Source organism: Arctopsyche grandis, chromosome 4 (assembly GCF_051622035.1).
Source record: "Arctopsyche grandis isolate Sample6627 chromosome 4, ASM5162203v2, whole genome shotgun sequence".
NCBI lineage: Eukaryota > Metazoa > Arthropoda > Insecta > Trichoptera > Hydropsychidae > Arctopsyche > Arctopsyche grandis.
Genome location: NC_135358.1, coordinates 32051766 through 32068892, shown reverse-complemented (window position 1 = coordinate 32068892; position 17127 = coordinate 32051766). Strand labels below are relative to the sequence as shown.

At 34.1% G+C, this 17127-nt stretch overlaps 1 protein-coding gene across 1 annotated transcript; it reads right to left on the bottom strand.

Annotated features, from left to right (window-relative positions):
* Window positions 1–1063: 1063 nt before the first annotated feature.
* Window positions 1064–10032, bottom strand: Arl8 (ADP-ribosylation factor-like protein 8). Its single transcript, XM_077429282.1, has 5 exons — window positions 9826–10032; window positions 4276–4356; window positions 3098–3171; window positions 1276–1437; window positions 1064–1193 (listed from the first exon to the last, which is right to left on the bottom strand). Exons 1-5 carry the CDS (start codon window positions 9946–9948, stop codon window positions 1070–1072), a joined length of 564 nt encoding a protein of 187 aa, XP_077285408.1. The 5' UTR covers window positions 9949–10032; the 3' UTR covers window positions 1064–1069.
* Window positions 10033–17127: the final 7095 nt, after the last annotated feature.

Sequence of the window (17127 nt, the reverse complement as noted above, 5' to 3'; positions counted from 1 at the left end):
TTATTCATACATAACAATACAATCGTGTACAAATTGAAGTTTCTTATATATCCCTGAAGAAAATGTCAATGCACATACAAATATTTAATGTTACAAAAAATTCTAATTCTAATTTGATATATGTATTCTAATTATTTTGAAAATCAAACTACTGGATTCATGTATATATATATTTTGAACGTAGCTATTGAAAATAAATTAAAAAAAAAAAAACAACGCAAATTTTAAGTATACATATAAGCGTTATACTAAAATGTGAAATATTATTATCTTTATTAGTTTTGTGTATTTTTATTATATAGTTTTGGCTAGAAATGGTCCATTACTAATACTTGAAAGTGTTCAGAATTCAAAATTGAAGAAAAAATAGCCAAGAAAATACATATTATGCGACTAATTTCTCATGCAAGGGAGAGAAAAACGAGAGAGCTATGAAATAAAAATATAAAATTAAGAATTGAGATTCATCAAGTCAATACTATTGTATGTATTATAGGCCCTTTTTCAAAAAAAAAATACAAATATAAATTTGTACGTCAATTTTAGACACATGTGTATATGAATTCATAAAAAAAATGCAATTGAAATGTGTTCAACAACAATTTCCATTTAAAATGTCAATTTTTTCTCGATGACTCACAATGAGTATAAAATGTGCAACAAACTATGCTAGTTAATTTAAAAATCATACAAAATTGAAACATTAAATTATCACAAAAAAAAAAAAAACTTTAATTATATAAAAAATATTCCTTACGATTCCGATAAATTTTATCAATCATTCAGCAATTAAAAACAAAGCATATGAAAAGCAAAAATCTTTAGCTATATTTCAATCTCTTAAATTAATTACGATAATTATACTAGAACTACGCAATATATATATATATATATATGTATATATAAATATAAAATGAATTTTATAATATAAAATGATTACATAAAACAATAATATGTAATAATATAGAAAAGATTTCATTGTCATGATAACTGTTCCTCATAACAAGTGACTATTCACAAAGAAAATATGCTTCATATATGAAAACTATAGTTAAATTTTTTTATCTCATTAACGCGTTGCTCCCGACTTACTGTGCGCAATCAACCATTGCAATGTAATATCTATATTATCTTTCTCCTTGCAAGAGATTGAATAACAACAAATCTCGCGATCTTGGATGGCTGACAGATTCCTGAAATGAACAGATAACACATTAAGTACACACAATGCAAACAAGTGCACACAATGAAAATTACACCAATGGCAATATTTACATTCTCTCTATAAGGCCGTTCTCATCGAGAGCCTGCGGTAAATCTCTCTTGTTGCCGAGCACCAATACTGGTATACCGGTGAGCTGCTGTTTATCTAGAAGGCTATGCAGTTCGTTTCTAGACGCTTCAATTTTATCAGCATCGGCCGCATCTACCATATATCTGCAACGAAACGAAAAAGTTCTCATCTATGTATGTCACATCATATATTATTTCACCGGGGAAATACATATGCAGTGGCGGACTGGCCATACAAGCGAACATGCCCGATGGCATGTGGGCCCCACTATCTGTTAGAAAATATGGGCCCTCAGTAAAATTAAATAACTTTTTAACTATTTCACGTGTGTAAAAATGTATAGGATATTGCAACTTTAGGACCTAAAGTTTGGGTATTTCAACAAAACAAATTTCTTACGATATACACAAATAACTAATACCTGCTTTAACAGCCCAAGGATCGGTTAACTTTTTTTATTAGGCTTGAAATGTAAGTTTCAACATTTGTGTGGGCCCTTTTGCCGGGCCTATTCCAACGTCAAGATTATGTATATACCAATACCTATGTAACAACTAACTACTGAAATAAAAATGGGAATAAACAAATTTTCGTGAATAATATAAACTGAATTGCTTAAAACAATTTTGATAGGACGATTCATCATCAACCAGCGATTTAAATTTACTTCATACTTTCAAAATAACATTTGATTATACTTCGATGATATAGTAAGATTTAAATACACAATTTTAAACAGTTTCCGAATATAAAATCTATTCCTAATCTAGACACACCCATGTAAATAGAAATATAGGATAGGGGCCCCCTCCCCAAAATCCCGATTTTCGATTAACATTAATTGAAAATATTATGCATTTTTTTCAGGGACGTAATTTGGGGGGGCCATAGGGGGGCACTCGCCTAAATGAAGGAATAGTGTGAATTTAGAAAATATTATGAATTTAATGATTAATGAGATACTATGGATCTATGAATGCTACGTGTATTTCTTATGTATGTTACTTTTGGGTAACTAATAAAATAATCGCTGCTATGTGCTTTGAAAAAAAACAAAACAAAACTTTATCTAATGCTATAACGTACATATGTACATAGATAAAGTGACAAGACAGTCGGTAGAAATTAAGTTAATTGATAGTTTTTTGGAGAATCAGTTTGATGGTCGATTAATGTTGACTATGTAAAGATTTGTGGAAAAAAATTTTCGCCTGCGGCGCTTTTTTCTCTTTTTACATAATATTTTTTTATAATTACTTTTTCAAAAATAAGCTTATTTTTTTCATATTTTATAACTCAATAAGGTAAAGAATATTTTCCATTTTTATTCCGATACAAAAAAGATTTTTTGAAAAAAAATTCAATTTGACCAATCTTTGCCTGCCCTGCCCCCCAAAGAAAAAGCTGAAATGACGTCCCTGATTGTTTTCTACCGAAAGTAATAGCCGCCTTTATGCCGCATTCTTTTATGATGCATTATATTTACCAAGGACAAGGGTTAAAACGAAATATACAATATAATTTATGGATCTATTTTGCTTTTGCCATTTTTCTTGTACCTAAATTTGTTTATTCCCAATTTTGAAAAAAAAAAACTTCCCTTGATTTTTAGCGTTATGGAAAGAAGAAAATTTTGTTATATGGGGGGGGGGGGGGACAAATTATTTTAACCCTGGGTGGGGCCCCCTTTGACTCCTGGCATGCACTGATTTCAGTCCCAGTCCGCCACTGTACATATGTACCAAAATAGTGCAAATATTAAATCAGATAAATGAAATCATAAACAAATATTATAATACTTACACAATGGCATTAACGCCTCTACAATATCTTTCCCACATTGCTCGAAATCGAGGTTGACCTCCAATATCCCAAACCTTAAAAAAATCAAAACAAATACATAATGATCTGTATTTTTTCATAGTGAATATCAGGGCTGTGGAGTCGCTTCAAAATTTACCGACTCCAAATTGAACGACTATTCTTGCCAACTTATAAAATTTTTAGCCCCAAAAATAATAGAGGTTTTCAAAATATAAATAAAGGAATTAAGAAAATTGACATATAACCCAATTCATTGAAGTAAGTATAAGTAAGAGTAAGTATATTCATAGTGCATGTATGTATGTGTATGAATTTCATACAAAAACAAATCAATTTAATAATAATTTTATTTTACTACCGCCATCTATGTTTAAAACTAAAAACTGGATAGACGTCGGGGAATTTTCAGAAATTCAAATTTCAAACGCGTCTTACACGATATTTTTGCACCATCGTAATAGCGGAGGATCCATTTACTTATATTGATGACCAAAATGAGCAATATGGCAAAGTATGAAAACGATCGGATAAGAGGCAATTTTTTTTTCTGAATTGTAATCGTAAGTGAAACGTAAAGGAGGTATGTAAAACAAAAAAAAGTAAGAGACGAGAAAACAACCAGTGTTGGCCACAAAAAATCAATATAGTACTTGCATTTTATTTATAATGTAATTAAAATTCATGATTTTAAATAAAGAAATTATTAAATTTTAATTTATTAGCGGATTTACGACAATAAAATTGAGACTCTAGTTCAGTGCTACTCAAACTATTTCAGTTGGTGGACCAGCATATACTTTTCAGTAATTCTCACAGACCAGCATCATATTTTTAAATATAAAGTGTATATGTGTATGTATATGAGTGAAAACTTTTATAACAAATAAAAATAAAATAAAATATAAGTAGTAAATTTTATTTTACTGTATTCAAAGAAGTACAATATGTACATATATACTTATGTAGATAAAGATGAAAATGAAAAAAAAAAAACTAATGAGACATATGAGCTTGTTTGTTATATAAAAATATAAAAAAAGAGTCAAAGTCGGTTGATTTTTTACGACTCTGACTTCGCTTGAAATGCTACAATTCTGCGACTCAGACTCCACAGCCCTAGTAAATACACATATATATATTATGTCAATAAAATTTACCTTAATTGTTACATTTCCCTTGGTTATTTTACGCATATTGAATCCAACTGTTGGTATCATATCTTCATTGAATTGTCCTGACTGAAAGAAAATGGAAAAAAATTATTAACAACAACAAAAAAACTCATTACCATAACCTAAGAGCTTAAAGCCGAAGAGGAACACGGATTGAAAAATAAATATTTATTGGTCGGAACGTCTTAGTTGACCAATAGGAATCCTGTATTATTAATAGAGTTATCTTGTATCAATTTATAGAGAAACTAGCTGAACCCGGCGTGCGTTGCAATGCCATAATACCACATGCAATTCCCGTTCCCGTTCCAATCTGTCAGATAAACGCAGGCAGCGAACACATTTTTAATAATCACATTGTTTGTTTATTTTACCCTAACAACGCAGGTCGCGACGCGAAAACATTTGAAATTATTGCGTTGCAATGACACTCATTCCCGTTTTTGGGCGATTTTTTTTCACAGTAATCTTCCCGGACATGCATACAACAAATCCTGAAAGTTCCATCGTAATCGGTCGAGTGGTTTAGGAGCCTATACGAGACAGACAGACAAACAGACATTCAATTTTATATATACAATACATTTTACAGAGCATCAAAGAGACATCTATGGATAAATTTCCATTTTTACTTTGTCTATGTACGTAGTAAGGCTTCCAATCCCGGTGTTTTCTGGTACCGTGAATCCCGGTGCTGAAACTAGTCTGAATACCGGGATTATGGTGCTAGCAGAAATTTCTTTAAAAATATTATTTTTACAAAAATAATATGGAAAAAAACACAAAACAACATTATATAATGAACAATGGTGGGATGAGCAATGACAGTCATAGTCCATTTGTTTGCCTCCCGTTTCGACGCTGGCTTGCCGTTTCCACGAATTGGTATGAACGGCTTGTATTGTGTCGCAGATATTGTGCTCAACCACAATGATATTTGAAGCATATTTTAACTGATTCGAACTCAGAATCGACCACTGATCACGTTTTCGTGATATAGAAAAAATGTGTGTTTCTGTGTGAGTGTTTGTATGTTTATTGTGTGTCAGTGTATTTTGGGGATTTTTTGAAAACTGTTCGTCCTATCGAACTGAAACTTAGTATTGGTTACTGAAATTTGTATCGATACACCGTAATTTTTTTCAAATTTTAAGGTTGACCGGAAATGGTACGTCCCTTTATAAGTGTCCTCTTTTTTAATTAAGTTTTTGAATTAAATGATCTCCCAAAACACTCATCAAATCAAAAGTAAATGTAATTGGAGTTTTTATTTTATATTAGGTGGATTGTTTCGATGAATAATTACTAGACGGTCCAAACTATTTGTAAAAAACGAATCAATGAATCAAAGAGATGTTTTTTACTTTATTTAATTACATTTTCGGATGTGTTTTATTTAATCTTAGAAATTTATGGATGCGAACCGAAAATTTAAAGAATGTAGCCAAACTCTCAAAATTAGTACGCCAATATGGGAGTATTTTTTGCGTGAAACATCGGGAGAGTTTGCAAAATGCAATTGAACGTTTTTGAAATATGAAAACATGCAATTGAACTTTTTTTTCTTATACATTTGAAATCCCGGTGCTAGTACCGGGATCCCGGGATCGAAAATTCCCAGTACCGCAATCCCGGTGCTGAAGTAACCATCCGGGATTGGAAGCACTAGAACGTAGTAACAATAGATGAAGTTTTGTGATCATGCGAAAATTCGAACTCGAGATTTTGACTGGTTCGAACTCAGAATCGATCACTGATCTGTTTTCATGATCTAGAAAAAATGTACGTGGGTCTGTGTATTTTGGGGATTTTTTGAACACCATTAGTCCTATCGAACTGAAACTTAGTATCGGTTACTGAAATTTCGGTTATTGAAAAGAGACCGAGTCAAAATTGCATATTACAAAAACGAAATTAATTCCGGGAATACTTAATATATCTAAATAAAATAGCATTATGTCCCAGTCATCGTAGATAGATTACATTCCTTATTTTTACAAAGAAACTGCAAATTTTATATAGAAAACTATTTTTCAAAATAAATTCCATTGGAAGACGACCTTAAACGATTTAAACGACCTTAAACGATTACCCGAATGTCTGTCTGTCGACAGCTCTTTGAACCTGTTCCTTACAATTAAGTAAATGTCGTCATTGGTCTGCATACTCAAATTTCCACTCAAATATTCATTTAATTTCGGCACGAGATGAAATTCAGATGGTGCCAGATCCCAACTAAACGGAGAATGGTCCAATACCACCCATCGAAACTTTTGTAATGATCAAGAGTTATTTGAGGAGACAATCAATTGGCTGAAATTATGATCGACATGGTGAACGAAATGTTATTGAAAACGAACATCTGCGACACTCAAAGCATTCTTAAGCATCAAAAACCCACGTGAAGTGGCAAATAAGTAGGTTTTAGCTCGCGTTGACATCGTGGTTAAAGAATCTTCGGCAGTAGTACGACCTCAACACCCGAGTACAGAGCGGATGAAAATTCTAGTTGCCGACGTTCTGGAAAAAGAGGGCACACGAAGAAGAAGTTGCCATGAAGTTTGGTATAAAAATTTATTTAAATAATGTTTTCAATGTTACACAAATACACTTTCGGTCAGTGAAAGTGAGGGTTTTTGTTTATTATGAATTAGACCAATTAGACTTGCTATGTAATTGCACCTCGAGCTGTGTATTTACAACCTCAAATGGCTCAAATTAATATATGCAAACGATTCTTACTTAAAAAACGACCCTCGTATATATAATACTCGAGGTTTTTATCGTTTCAATTAAAATGTAATTGTGCATAAAAAAGAATAATAAAAAAAATTTGGACACATGACATTATCTCTGTATTTGAGGAATATAAGAAGTATAAAAACACAAAATTCTATAAGAAAACGTACAAACACGTTCACATGAAAGAATTTTCGATACAAATTGAGCGTAAATGTAGGGAATCTTACATAAGACAAAAATTATATGTACTTCCGGTTGTCGGATTTTTTTCAAAATTTTTTTATTACTTAACATCACTATAAATATTACAAACATAAAATATCAAGAAGATAGAAATAATTTAAAAGGTCAAAATAAAATAATGAAATATTGTGTTAAAAAAAATTACTACTTCTGGTTTACGAATTCCGTCCAAAATCCTATCAACTCTAAGTTAGTACATAAAAAATACAAATATAAATTTTCAACTTGATAAGTTCAGGGATGTACAAAAAATTGCGTGGTCACGACATTTTTTACTTTTCTAAGAGGAAAAAATCCCACTTCCGGTTTATTAAATTTAGTGATTTAATTTTTATTTTCAACACATTGATACAAGGCTTGTACTGGAATCTTCTCGTGGAGAGCACACGTGTTTAAGGGGTCGAAAAAAATAGTGGAAGAAAAATGGAACAAGAGTAAACTGCCACTTCCGGCTGACGGATGCTCACCAAATTTTATATATAGCTTAGTATTATGCTTAAACTTCTAAATATAAAATTTCAGTTCAATAAACCAAAAGGTTTCTGAGAAAAACATAAAAAAACGTCGAGTCTCTAGAGTAAAAGTACTACTTCCGGTTCAGATAAAAATATTTAAAAAATATAAAGTTATAAAGATTATTATTTCCATCATATGTAAGAAAATTTCAGTCAGATTCAGTTAGTGGTTTGGAAGATAATTAAATTCAAAAACTTAAAAAAAAAAAGAGGACACCTATAAGGGAAGGTACCATTTCCAGTCAACTTAAATATTTGAAAAAAATTAACGTCGTATCGATAAGAAAAGATAAGACACATTTTTTCTAGATCATGAAAACGTGATCAGTGATCGATTCCGAGTTCAAATCAGTCAAAATCTCGCGTTCGAATTTTCGGCATGATCACAAAACTTCATCTATTGTTACTACGTACATATAGACAAAATTAAAATGTAATACGATAATGCAGAAGATACGCATACGACCTGAGCTACATATGTACATAATTTAATTTAAAATCCAAACTAAAATTTTCCAATCTCTAAACAAGGGATTGCCGATTGGGAAACACATTGTATCCGCATTGAAGAAATTATTCATAACTGTGTGACTGTGATAGTGGTTTAGGATTACTCATCGTATTCACATCAATGCAAACAGAATCAAGAAAAGAGTAATCGTATTACACTAGCGCACCATTCTCCACACATGCATACAAAACTAAAATGGTAACAAAACTAAACAGAGATAATGGATCATACGGAACCCAAAACCCAAAATCCACGCCAGTTCACATTAGGCTAATTAGATAGCACCCAAGAAGCGGAACTGTTTGAATAACAATTTCAATTGCATATCGATTCCACCATTATCAATCACGTAGGTATATTTATATTGTCTTATTTACATATAAAATCGTCCGCTGCACCAAATAGAAAGCATCTAGAGTAATTTGAACGATAAAGTCTGAACCGATGAATGGACATATTGTAACACCACGGAACCACGACTTTATATTATTATAAAGGATTAGGCGAATTGCAACGTGGTTATTACCCGAGATCCAAAGATTCATTCATAATATCGGCATCTAATCAAATCGAGCTCAATTTGATTGTTTAAACAAGAATGTATTTAATTACATGAGGTAATTTGGAGACAGTTCATAGTCCTATAAATGCGACGATAACTAGACGTACAATTGGTCGGAGTGAAAATTTTCAATCACATTTTTGTCAACATATCAATAAGAATCTCTTCCGAGAGGGGACGATTTCTTCTGAGAACCCATCGTTAAATAATGTTCACGACTAACAATTGGTACTTATTGCTGAATTACCCACATTTAATTAGCGATAACGTACATACATGCATAAATAACGATATACTAAACATGCATAATAATATTTATATGAAATAAACACACTGTTTATACTCCAATGATTTTTGTGTCTTTACTTTGACTTTTGATAGTATAAGGGGAACGTTTTCATTTTACAAGAATTGTTCAAAGAAATTTCATAATCCTCAATACGTGTGGTGGTCAAACATCTCATTTAGACGAATTAAAATGATATTTATAAACAGCCGGCACATTTGCTGTATAATATTCATTTCCACAATACGAATATTATGCATGTTTTCCTCGGGCAAAATTTTACAGTATATCTACTATGTATTACGGAAACTCTCTGCATTGGAGAATCAAAAGTGGCGAATCCGTATCAATGAGAAATATGTAGTCCTTGCATATAGAATAGTCGAAAATAATCCTAGATATAGCACAGCGCACCAGTTAACAAACTCACTATGGGAAAACTTGATTGGCTCGGTATATATATACTGTTGAAATATTTTGTTGGCGATCCATGGTATTAGAGCAAAATTAGACATGTTCTAATCACGAGTATAAGAGCGAGGGGATACTGTGACAGAATTTGATGCAAAGTTGGTGTTTCGTTTGAGGTGTGAATGATTCTTGGATATCCGAAGTACATTTTTATGTGCGTTTGTAAGGAGTAGGGGGTTGGGGGTGGGGGGGGGAGGGAACTCACAGCGATGACATTAACGAATGTGGTTTTGCCGGAATACTGCAGGCCGACCAGAGTCAGCTCCATCTCTTCCTTCCAGAAGAGCGACTTGAACCAGTCGAGGATGCGGTTAATTAACGCCAACATCCTGCCAAGAGTCGAAGGTGTCCCGAAAGTAGTTCCTGAAAGCCGACCGTCGAACGCCGACCGCTGACAACTGACAACTGACAAGCTGTGTCACGCGAACTAAACAACTCGCACGCCCACCATGTCCGCACTGTAAACACTGATGGCAACTTACCATTACAATTGTTCTGTCAATATCGTATATATCGTATGGGTCTACCTCACGGGCCCGAAAGTGAAACGCCCGAAAACGCAAATATCGGAAGGCAAAGATCGAAAAATCTTAAGTCGAAAGATAAAAAAAGGGTCTCTCCCCCCGTCGTACATACTCAGTTAAGTTGCGCTAGCAGGATACAACAGGAACAAGAGGAACAGGCTTTTCCTCCCGTATTCTGCGCGCGCACATTAAACAAGGCTGTATGTCAAAAAGAGAGATAATTTCACCGCATGCCACTCATATACATATATATTATTTTTACATATGCCGTGGATTGAGCGAATTGTACTTAGACCAACGGATATCTGTTATCGGTTAACTAAATGCATGCACTTACTTCCAAAGATTATATCTGGACTCTAAGTGCATTTAGGCTAAACAATGACCGTTATTAGTTATTTCTCAGAATCGGTACGGGAAGACCCAATGTCTTGGAAATACATATCCGAATACGTGACTATACAACAGGTAAACAGATTAGGCGTCTTGAGAGATCTACCCTTTATAAGGCGGTACGTAGGCGATATAATTCATTCTGGACTTAGCAGTGACACTGCTTGTATCTCCTTAATCATCAATAAATGCTGTGAAACGACTGTTGGCCTTTTACTTGGATCCTCCACCCACCCCTACGCAACATTATATTGTAAGATCGCCAATTTAGTAGTCGGCGGTCATCAGTGTAAGACAGGTAGTGCTGGCTGCGGCGAAGTTGCGACGTTCGTTGAGGGGGTCACCAGTGTAAGACAGGGAAGGTATGTTGACCGTATCCCGGTCTAACGAAACACGTGTTGTGTAGTTTGAAAGAGGATCGTTTATTTTTGTTCAATTGGTACAATGGTTATTGTATTATGGGGGATGAACGAATGAGACGACTGGCATGTTAATGCACGTGTTTATTATATGACAGCTGAAGACAGAGTGAGTAGTGGCTCTCCGAACCCAGCCGGGTTGATCCCCACTCGCAGGAAGGCAACCAAACTCGACCATGTCGTATAAGCGAGCCGCCACAGTATGTACGAAGAGGTTTCTTCGGAGATGTGATCTAGTTGAACTCTAGAGGCTCACTCTGCCGGTGAAGGTTGCTGCGTTGCTTTATAAACGTTTTGGGTTGAAGTGTGTCGTGTGCACATCTTTTGTTCTTGGTACTCGCGCTGCCCTAGTTATGCTGCGAGCGTGGTTTTATGGGTCCATACGCCTGGACGTAGTTCGTGGTTTTTATGGGTTCAGTGTGTTCTTCCTTTGTTTCCCAGACACGTGTATAGAAACACGTGTCGACCTTTTGACGAGGCGAGCGTGTGCCATGCGTTAATTACTTTCCTGGATATGTGTCGCAGTGACCTGATGAGATCATTTCAGTTGTACTATATGCCTACAATATAATATATACATAGTACTGTTGCGTAGGGGTGGGTGGAGGATCCAAGTAAAAGGCCAACAGTCGTCTCACAGCATTTATTGATGATTAAGGAGATACACGCACTGTCAGTGCTAAGTCCAGAATGACCTGATATCGCATACGTACCGCCTTATAAGGGGTAGATCTCTCAGGACGTCTAATCTGTTTACCTACTGTATAGTCACGTATTCGGATATGTATTCCCACGGTATGAGAAGTACAATCATTGTTTAGCTTATCTCTACTTAGCCTGTCGCTAATCCTTGAAACCACTTATACCAGTCGCACGGTATGCACTTAGTTAATCCGTTAACAGATATCCGTTACAGATAACCCTTGAACGGTCACACAGTCTCTGGGATTCTATTCGCTTAATCCGCGGCGTACGTAACAGTACTCTTTACCATGCACGCTTTTTTTTTTTTGATCTTTCGACTTAAGATCTTTCGATTTTCGATCTTTGCCTTCCGATATTTGCGTTTTCGGGCGTTTCACTTTCGGGCCCGTAATGAAGACCGATATCGTATATAATAAAAGCAATGTGTCGGTAAATATGTATGTATGTGAAGGACGAGGGGAGCAGTATCACAGCCGAGTATTCGAGTATTCGAGACGCTGGGAAGCTTAGTAGTGGGGAAGTGGAGGAGGGAGGGGGTCTCGAGGGTCCTCGCATTCGGGCCAGGATCACCGGACGTCTCGGGGGTGCGGAGGGGAAGAAGGCGCTCTGGGCGTTGGGGGCGCAGGCGCTGGGAGCGAAGCCCCCAGGGCACCAGAGGCGTCCGGGGCGCAGGGGGACGAAGCTCTCAGGGCGTCGGTGATGCACAAAATGTATCACTTCGTAATTCGTAATTTCTAATTCATGCATCAATTTCTTTCCGAAACCAGCCGTTTCGCTTTCAATTCTGGATTCTAGAGGTGCACACACACACACACATTCATTCATCATTTCGAACGGGTTAGATTGCTAAGTGTATAATGTGCCACTTTTTATTACGATTAATATTACGTGTGCGTGCGCCTATAAATTACCTTGCATTATACTTATATATAACATGGTTCGGTGATTACTAGTCAAATGTGAACCGGTCACAGGACAACCAGTCCTGTGACTGATTCACATATGACTAGCAGTCCGTTTACCATATAACATATAACTTTATTTTTATTCGTGTTTCAATTCCTTTTCGAAACCATCCGTTGAAATCAACGGGCCGTTGATCCGTTGAAATACTAGCTTAACCCAGCATGCGTTGCAATGCTACAATAACGCATGCAATTCCCGTTCCATTCCCGTTTCCGTTCCCGTTCCCGTTCCCATTTGTGGGAAAAACGCAGGCAGCGAATACATTTGAAATTATTGCGTTGCAATGAAACTCATTCCCGTTTTTCCCGTCTACGTTCCCGTTTTTGGGCGATTTTTTTTCACATTAATCTTCCCGGACATGCAAACAAAAAATCCTGAAAGTTACATCGTAATCGGTTCAGTGATTTAGGAGCCTATACGAGACACACAGAGGGACATTCAATTTTATATATGTACATAGATTGTAACGAACACGTGTAACAAACGAAACGAACGAAGTAACGATTGTAACAAACGAAGCGTGGAAATGGCTCCCACGTAGAATGTTCAGGTGGCGTGCAGGTGTCCTCCAGGAGTACGATACAAAGGGAAAATCGTTGACTAATCGTGGGAAAATCCTGGAAGTGTCGTAGGGGTAGGGGTTCTCCTGATTGCATCGAACCGCATCGTCGGCCGATGTAGTCAGCGTGTTTATGCGTCAAGTTGGTATGAATGTACGGGGCGGGTAATTGGCGCCGTCCACACATACGATATCTACTGCCGATATTTCCATATCCATTTCCCATATTGCAACCTGTGGTTGCTATTAAGGAACTGGATATGGAAATATCGTATGTACATAGATATCGTGTGTATGGACGGCGCCATTCACTATGCAGTTTGAAATCTGTCATATTAGTCGTATGCATATCACTCAGCCGCTGTCCAAACTTGTACGTTCTCGTTCTCCTCCAAGGAGAAGGGAATATACGAAATTAAGACTATACTTATCCAATTTCATTTCTGCAACATGTTAAAATGCGACGACGGAATCAATTGCGAATTTTTACAGAAGTTTTGCCAACTTTTACTTTTATGCCCTCTATTACGAATAATGTTACCAGGGAGGCCTAACAGGTAAACCCCATTGCGCCTTCTTAGACAATTAATTACAAACATTGCAGCATTTTTTTTATTACATAAATCGCTGTATTTCGAAAGGCTGAATAGCACGAAATTAACAATTAATTAAACAATGAATTGATCCATAGAAACATTTATGGATTTAGACTTGTATTTAAATGTTTACATATTGTACATAAATCAAATTCAGATATTTGTAACATGGTGGGTAGGATGTTTTTTGCCAATTTGTGTTATGTGTTTTTCTCGGAAAAAAAGAAATATTGATTATTTCCAGTGGTGTCGCCCTAATGGTTTCCATGGGTGTTCAGAAACCAGTTGTTAAAAATCAAAAATTTCCGGAAACCCGTTATTTAATCTAAAAATTCATATAATTTTTATCAAAAATTATACAAATCTTGAAAATTTAATGAACTTTCATGTACATAATAGTGCTTTGGACGAAAAAAAAATTATATACATACATATGTACATTTATAATGTATATACATTTTCAAAATAAATTTTTTGAAAAAAAATTTGGATACCACTTGTTCCAAAATTGGGGTAATACCACTGTTTATTTCAAAATGTTTCATAACATATCTTAATTCCCATCTGAAATAGACATTTCATCCAAATCGAGATTTTATTCAATATTATTTGTATCCGAACTTTGTATTTTAAATGTTTTCTAGAGTCATAAATATCTGAATAGGTATGAATCCAAAAAAAACAAATAAACAGAGAGATGTAATAAGAATAGAGGGGCCATTACGAATAAATATTTGTTGTCAATTTTACGCGGTACGTCTCTATAAATATGCTACATCGCACGGAATACAATCGGATCAATTTACTTATATAAATGTATCCCAATTTATATATTGTGTGTTTTTGAATGTATTGTGCAATTTTTACCGATGCTTGCCCATCTTGCGAGTAATATAAACAAACAGAGAAGTTTTTACCGGACATACGTCGAGCACCAAGCGTCAAATACGACTGATGCTAAAATTATTTAGATCTGTCCGTGGACAGAATGTCACTTGACAACAAAAGAACACTTAAAGCCACTTCTATTAATATTACATTTCTCTGCATATAAAGGAATATCTTATTTGAAAGGAACTCATTTATAAGCTCGATAAACAGATACTTGTTTGTCATACGGAAAATAAATAAATGTTAAAAAAACTTAATTTAATTTATTACTTTAAGTCATTGGAATAGAAAAAATATGCACTCAAATTTACGATAGCATACCAATTAAAGTAATTAAATCAATTAATTAATTTTATACCGGAATTAAATTTGCATTTTGCACGATAAATGTATAGAAACGGTTAAGAATGGATCGGGACAATATTTTTACCATTCTAAATTGGACTAATGGAATTTATTGGATTTTTGTGTTGCAAATAGTTAAAATTGACGGGATACGAATTATAGAAATTGGAAAATTACATAAAACTTCGAGGCTAATTCATAACTTCGTTTTGACTTCATTATACATATGGAATACAATCGTCAACATAAAAACTTATAAATATACGTTCAATTCCATTTCGTTAGCGTTGACTTATGCCTTATCTCTATCTACTATCTTTTCTTATAGTTTTTTTTATCACCCTGTTCAATTCCGTGATATATCATACGGCAATAACGAAAAATTTGATTCACGTATTCATTTCACCGAAACCCAACAGAATAAAGGAATTGAAAAGTCAATTATTGGTGTTTATTTTTTATATTTGGTACTGAAGACTATCCAAATTTTGATAAATTCGATTTGAACAAGCGTATACAACTATGGTTACAACATTTGTTACGTCATCCTAGACTTTCAGATTATTAGATTCATATTGGAAATCAATGTAGTGTCTAGGAGATTCGAAGTTTTGAATCAGCGTTTGATTAGATTATCCACCATGCAGAATGAAGTTGATATTCAAGATGGAACACTAATGCGGTTGTGGAGAATTCATGACACACATAAGATAAATAAAAAAAACATGGAATCAAAGACTAAACAGTTATCGAATCTATTATCGATGCATAATCATCTGATTGAAGTTATCGATATTTTAAATTCATGCTATGGTCTAATGGTAAGCTGGAATGGAATGCTTTATCTACAGCTATTTTTTTTTTATCGAATATAACATATGTTTATTTAATTGATATTAATTCAGGTTAGGGCTGAAACAATAACATAATTAGTTTGTAGAAAAATAACACTTTTATTGAGAAGTAAATTATTCACTAGCTGAATGAAACCAAATTACATATTTTTTTCCATTGCTATTGAAAAATCTACTCTCTAAATTAAGTTGCTTTTCAGATTTTACTAATTCAGATTTCCATATTTTGTGGATTTCTCTCAAATATGAACCCAGCAATAGTTTTTGACTTCATTAACGAGTACTATGTAAGTTTTATATGTACTATTATTTCTTCCTCATATTATATAACCAATAGTGTACATATATGTATATGTGGGAATTCATGTAAGGGAAATTATACGCGATTTTATAGCAAGTATTTTATTCGTTGTAATGTTTATACAGCCAATCCAGTACTCCATTCGCACCAAGCATGATGCCATGACTGGCTCGCTGACATTCCCGACCAATCACAGTTCAGCCGCACTCAATCGGTATCTGGGGTACCAACTCTTAAAAACTAACACTAATGTGTAACAACTATTTGACATTACTCTTAGTATAACTATTTATACGTCAATTCCTACATATATGTATGTATGTACTTTATATATGTATAATAATTAAAAAATGTTAAATTTAAAAAAATTCAAGGATGATTATAGACATTATAATGCAATTTCTTGGACAATTTATCATACTATAAGAATTATTACTATGACTACAGTATGCGAAATTTTAAATAGTCAGATAAAAAAAACAACGGTCGTTGTCAGCAAATTGTTTTCTTCCATCGACATCGGTAAGTAGTCATGATATAATTATATAAATGAAATACGTACCATGATGCTTAAATTTGTATATAAACATGTCGTTTTATATTTGTAGGAATAAAAAGTTTTAACTAAGTGAATTTGTTGAAAATATTAATTGTTTTGTTATTTTAGGTAGAGAAGATATTGCAGTACTAGAAAAATTTTCAAAAATTTTAGAGCACAAGGATATAAAGATAAGAGCTAAAAGTTTTTTTGTATTGGATTTTAGTTTCCTTTTTAGCATGATTGTTGCGTTAGTATCTTATGCATTTATATTAATACAAATGAAATGAAATAAATAAATATTCCAAAGCATCCCCCTCCACATTCCACATTTAAATCGTATTTTTTATTTTACTTAATAATGTACATATGTGAGTGTTATGTATGTACTTGGAAGTGGCTCCCGCTTTGTAGAA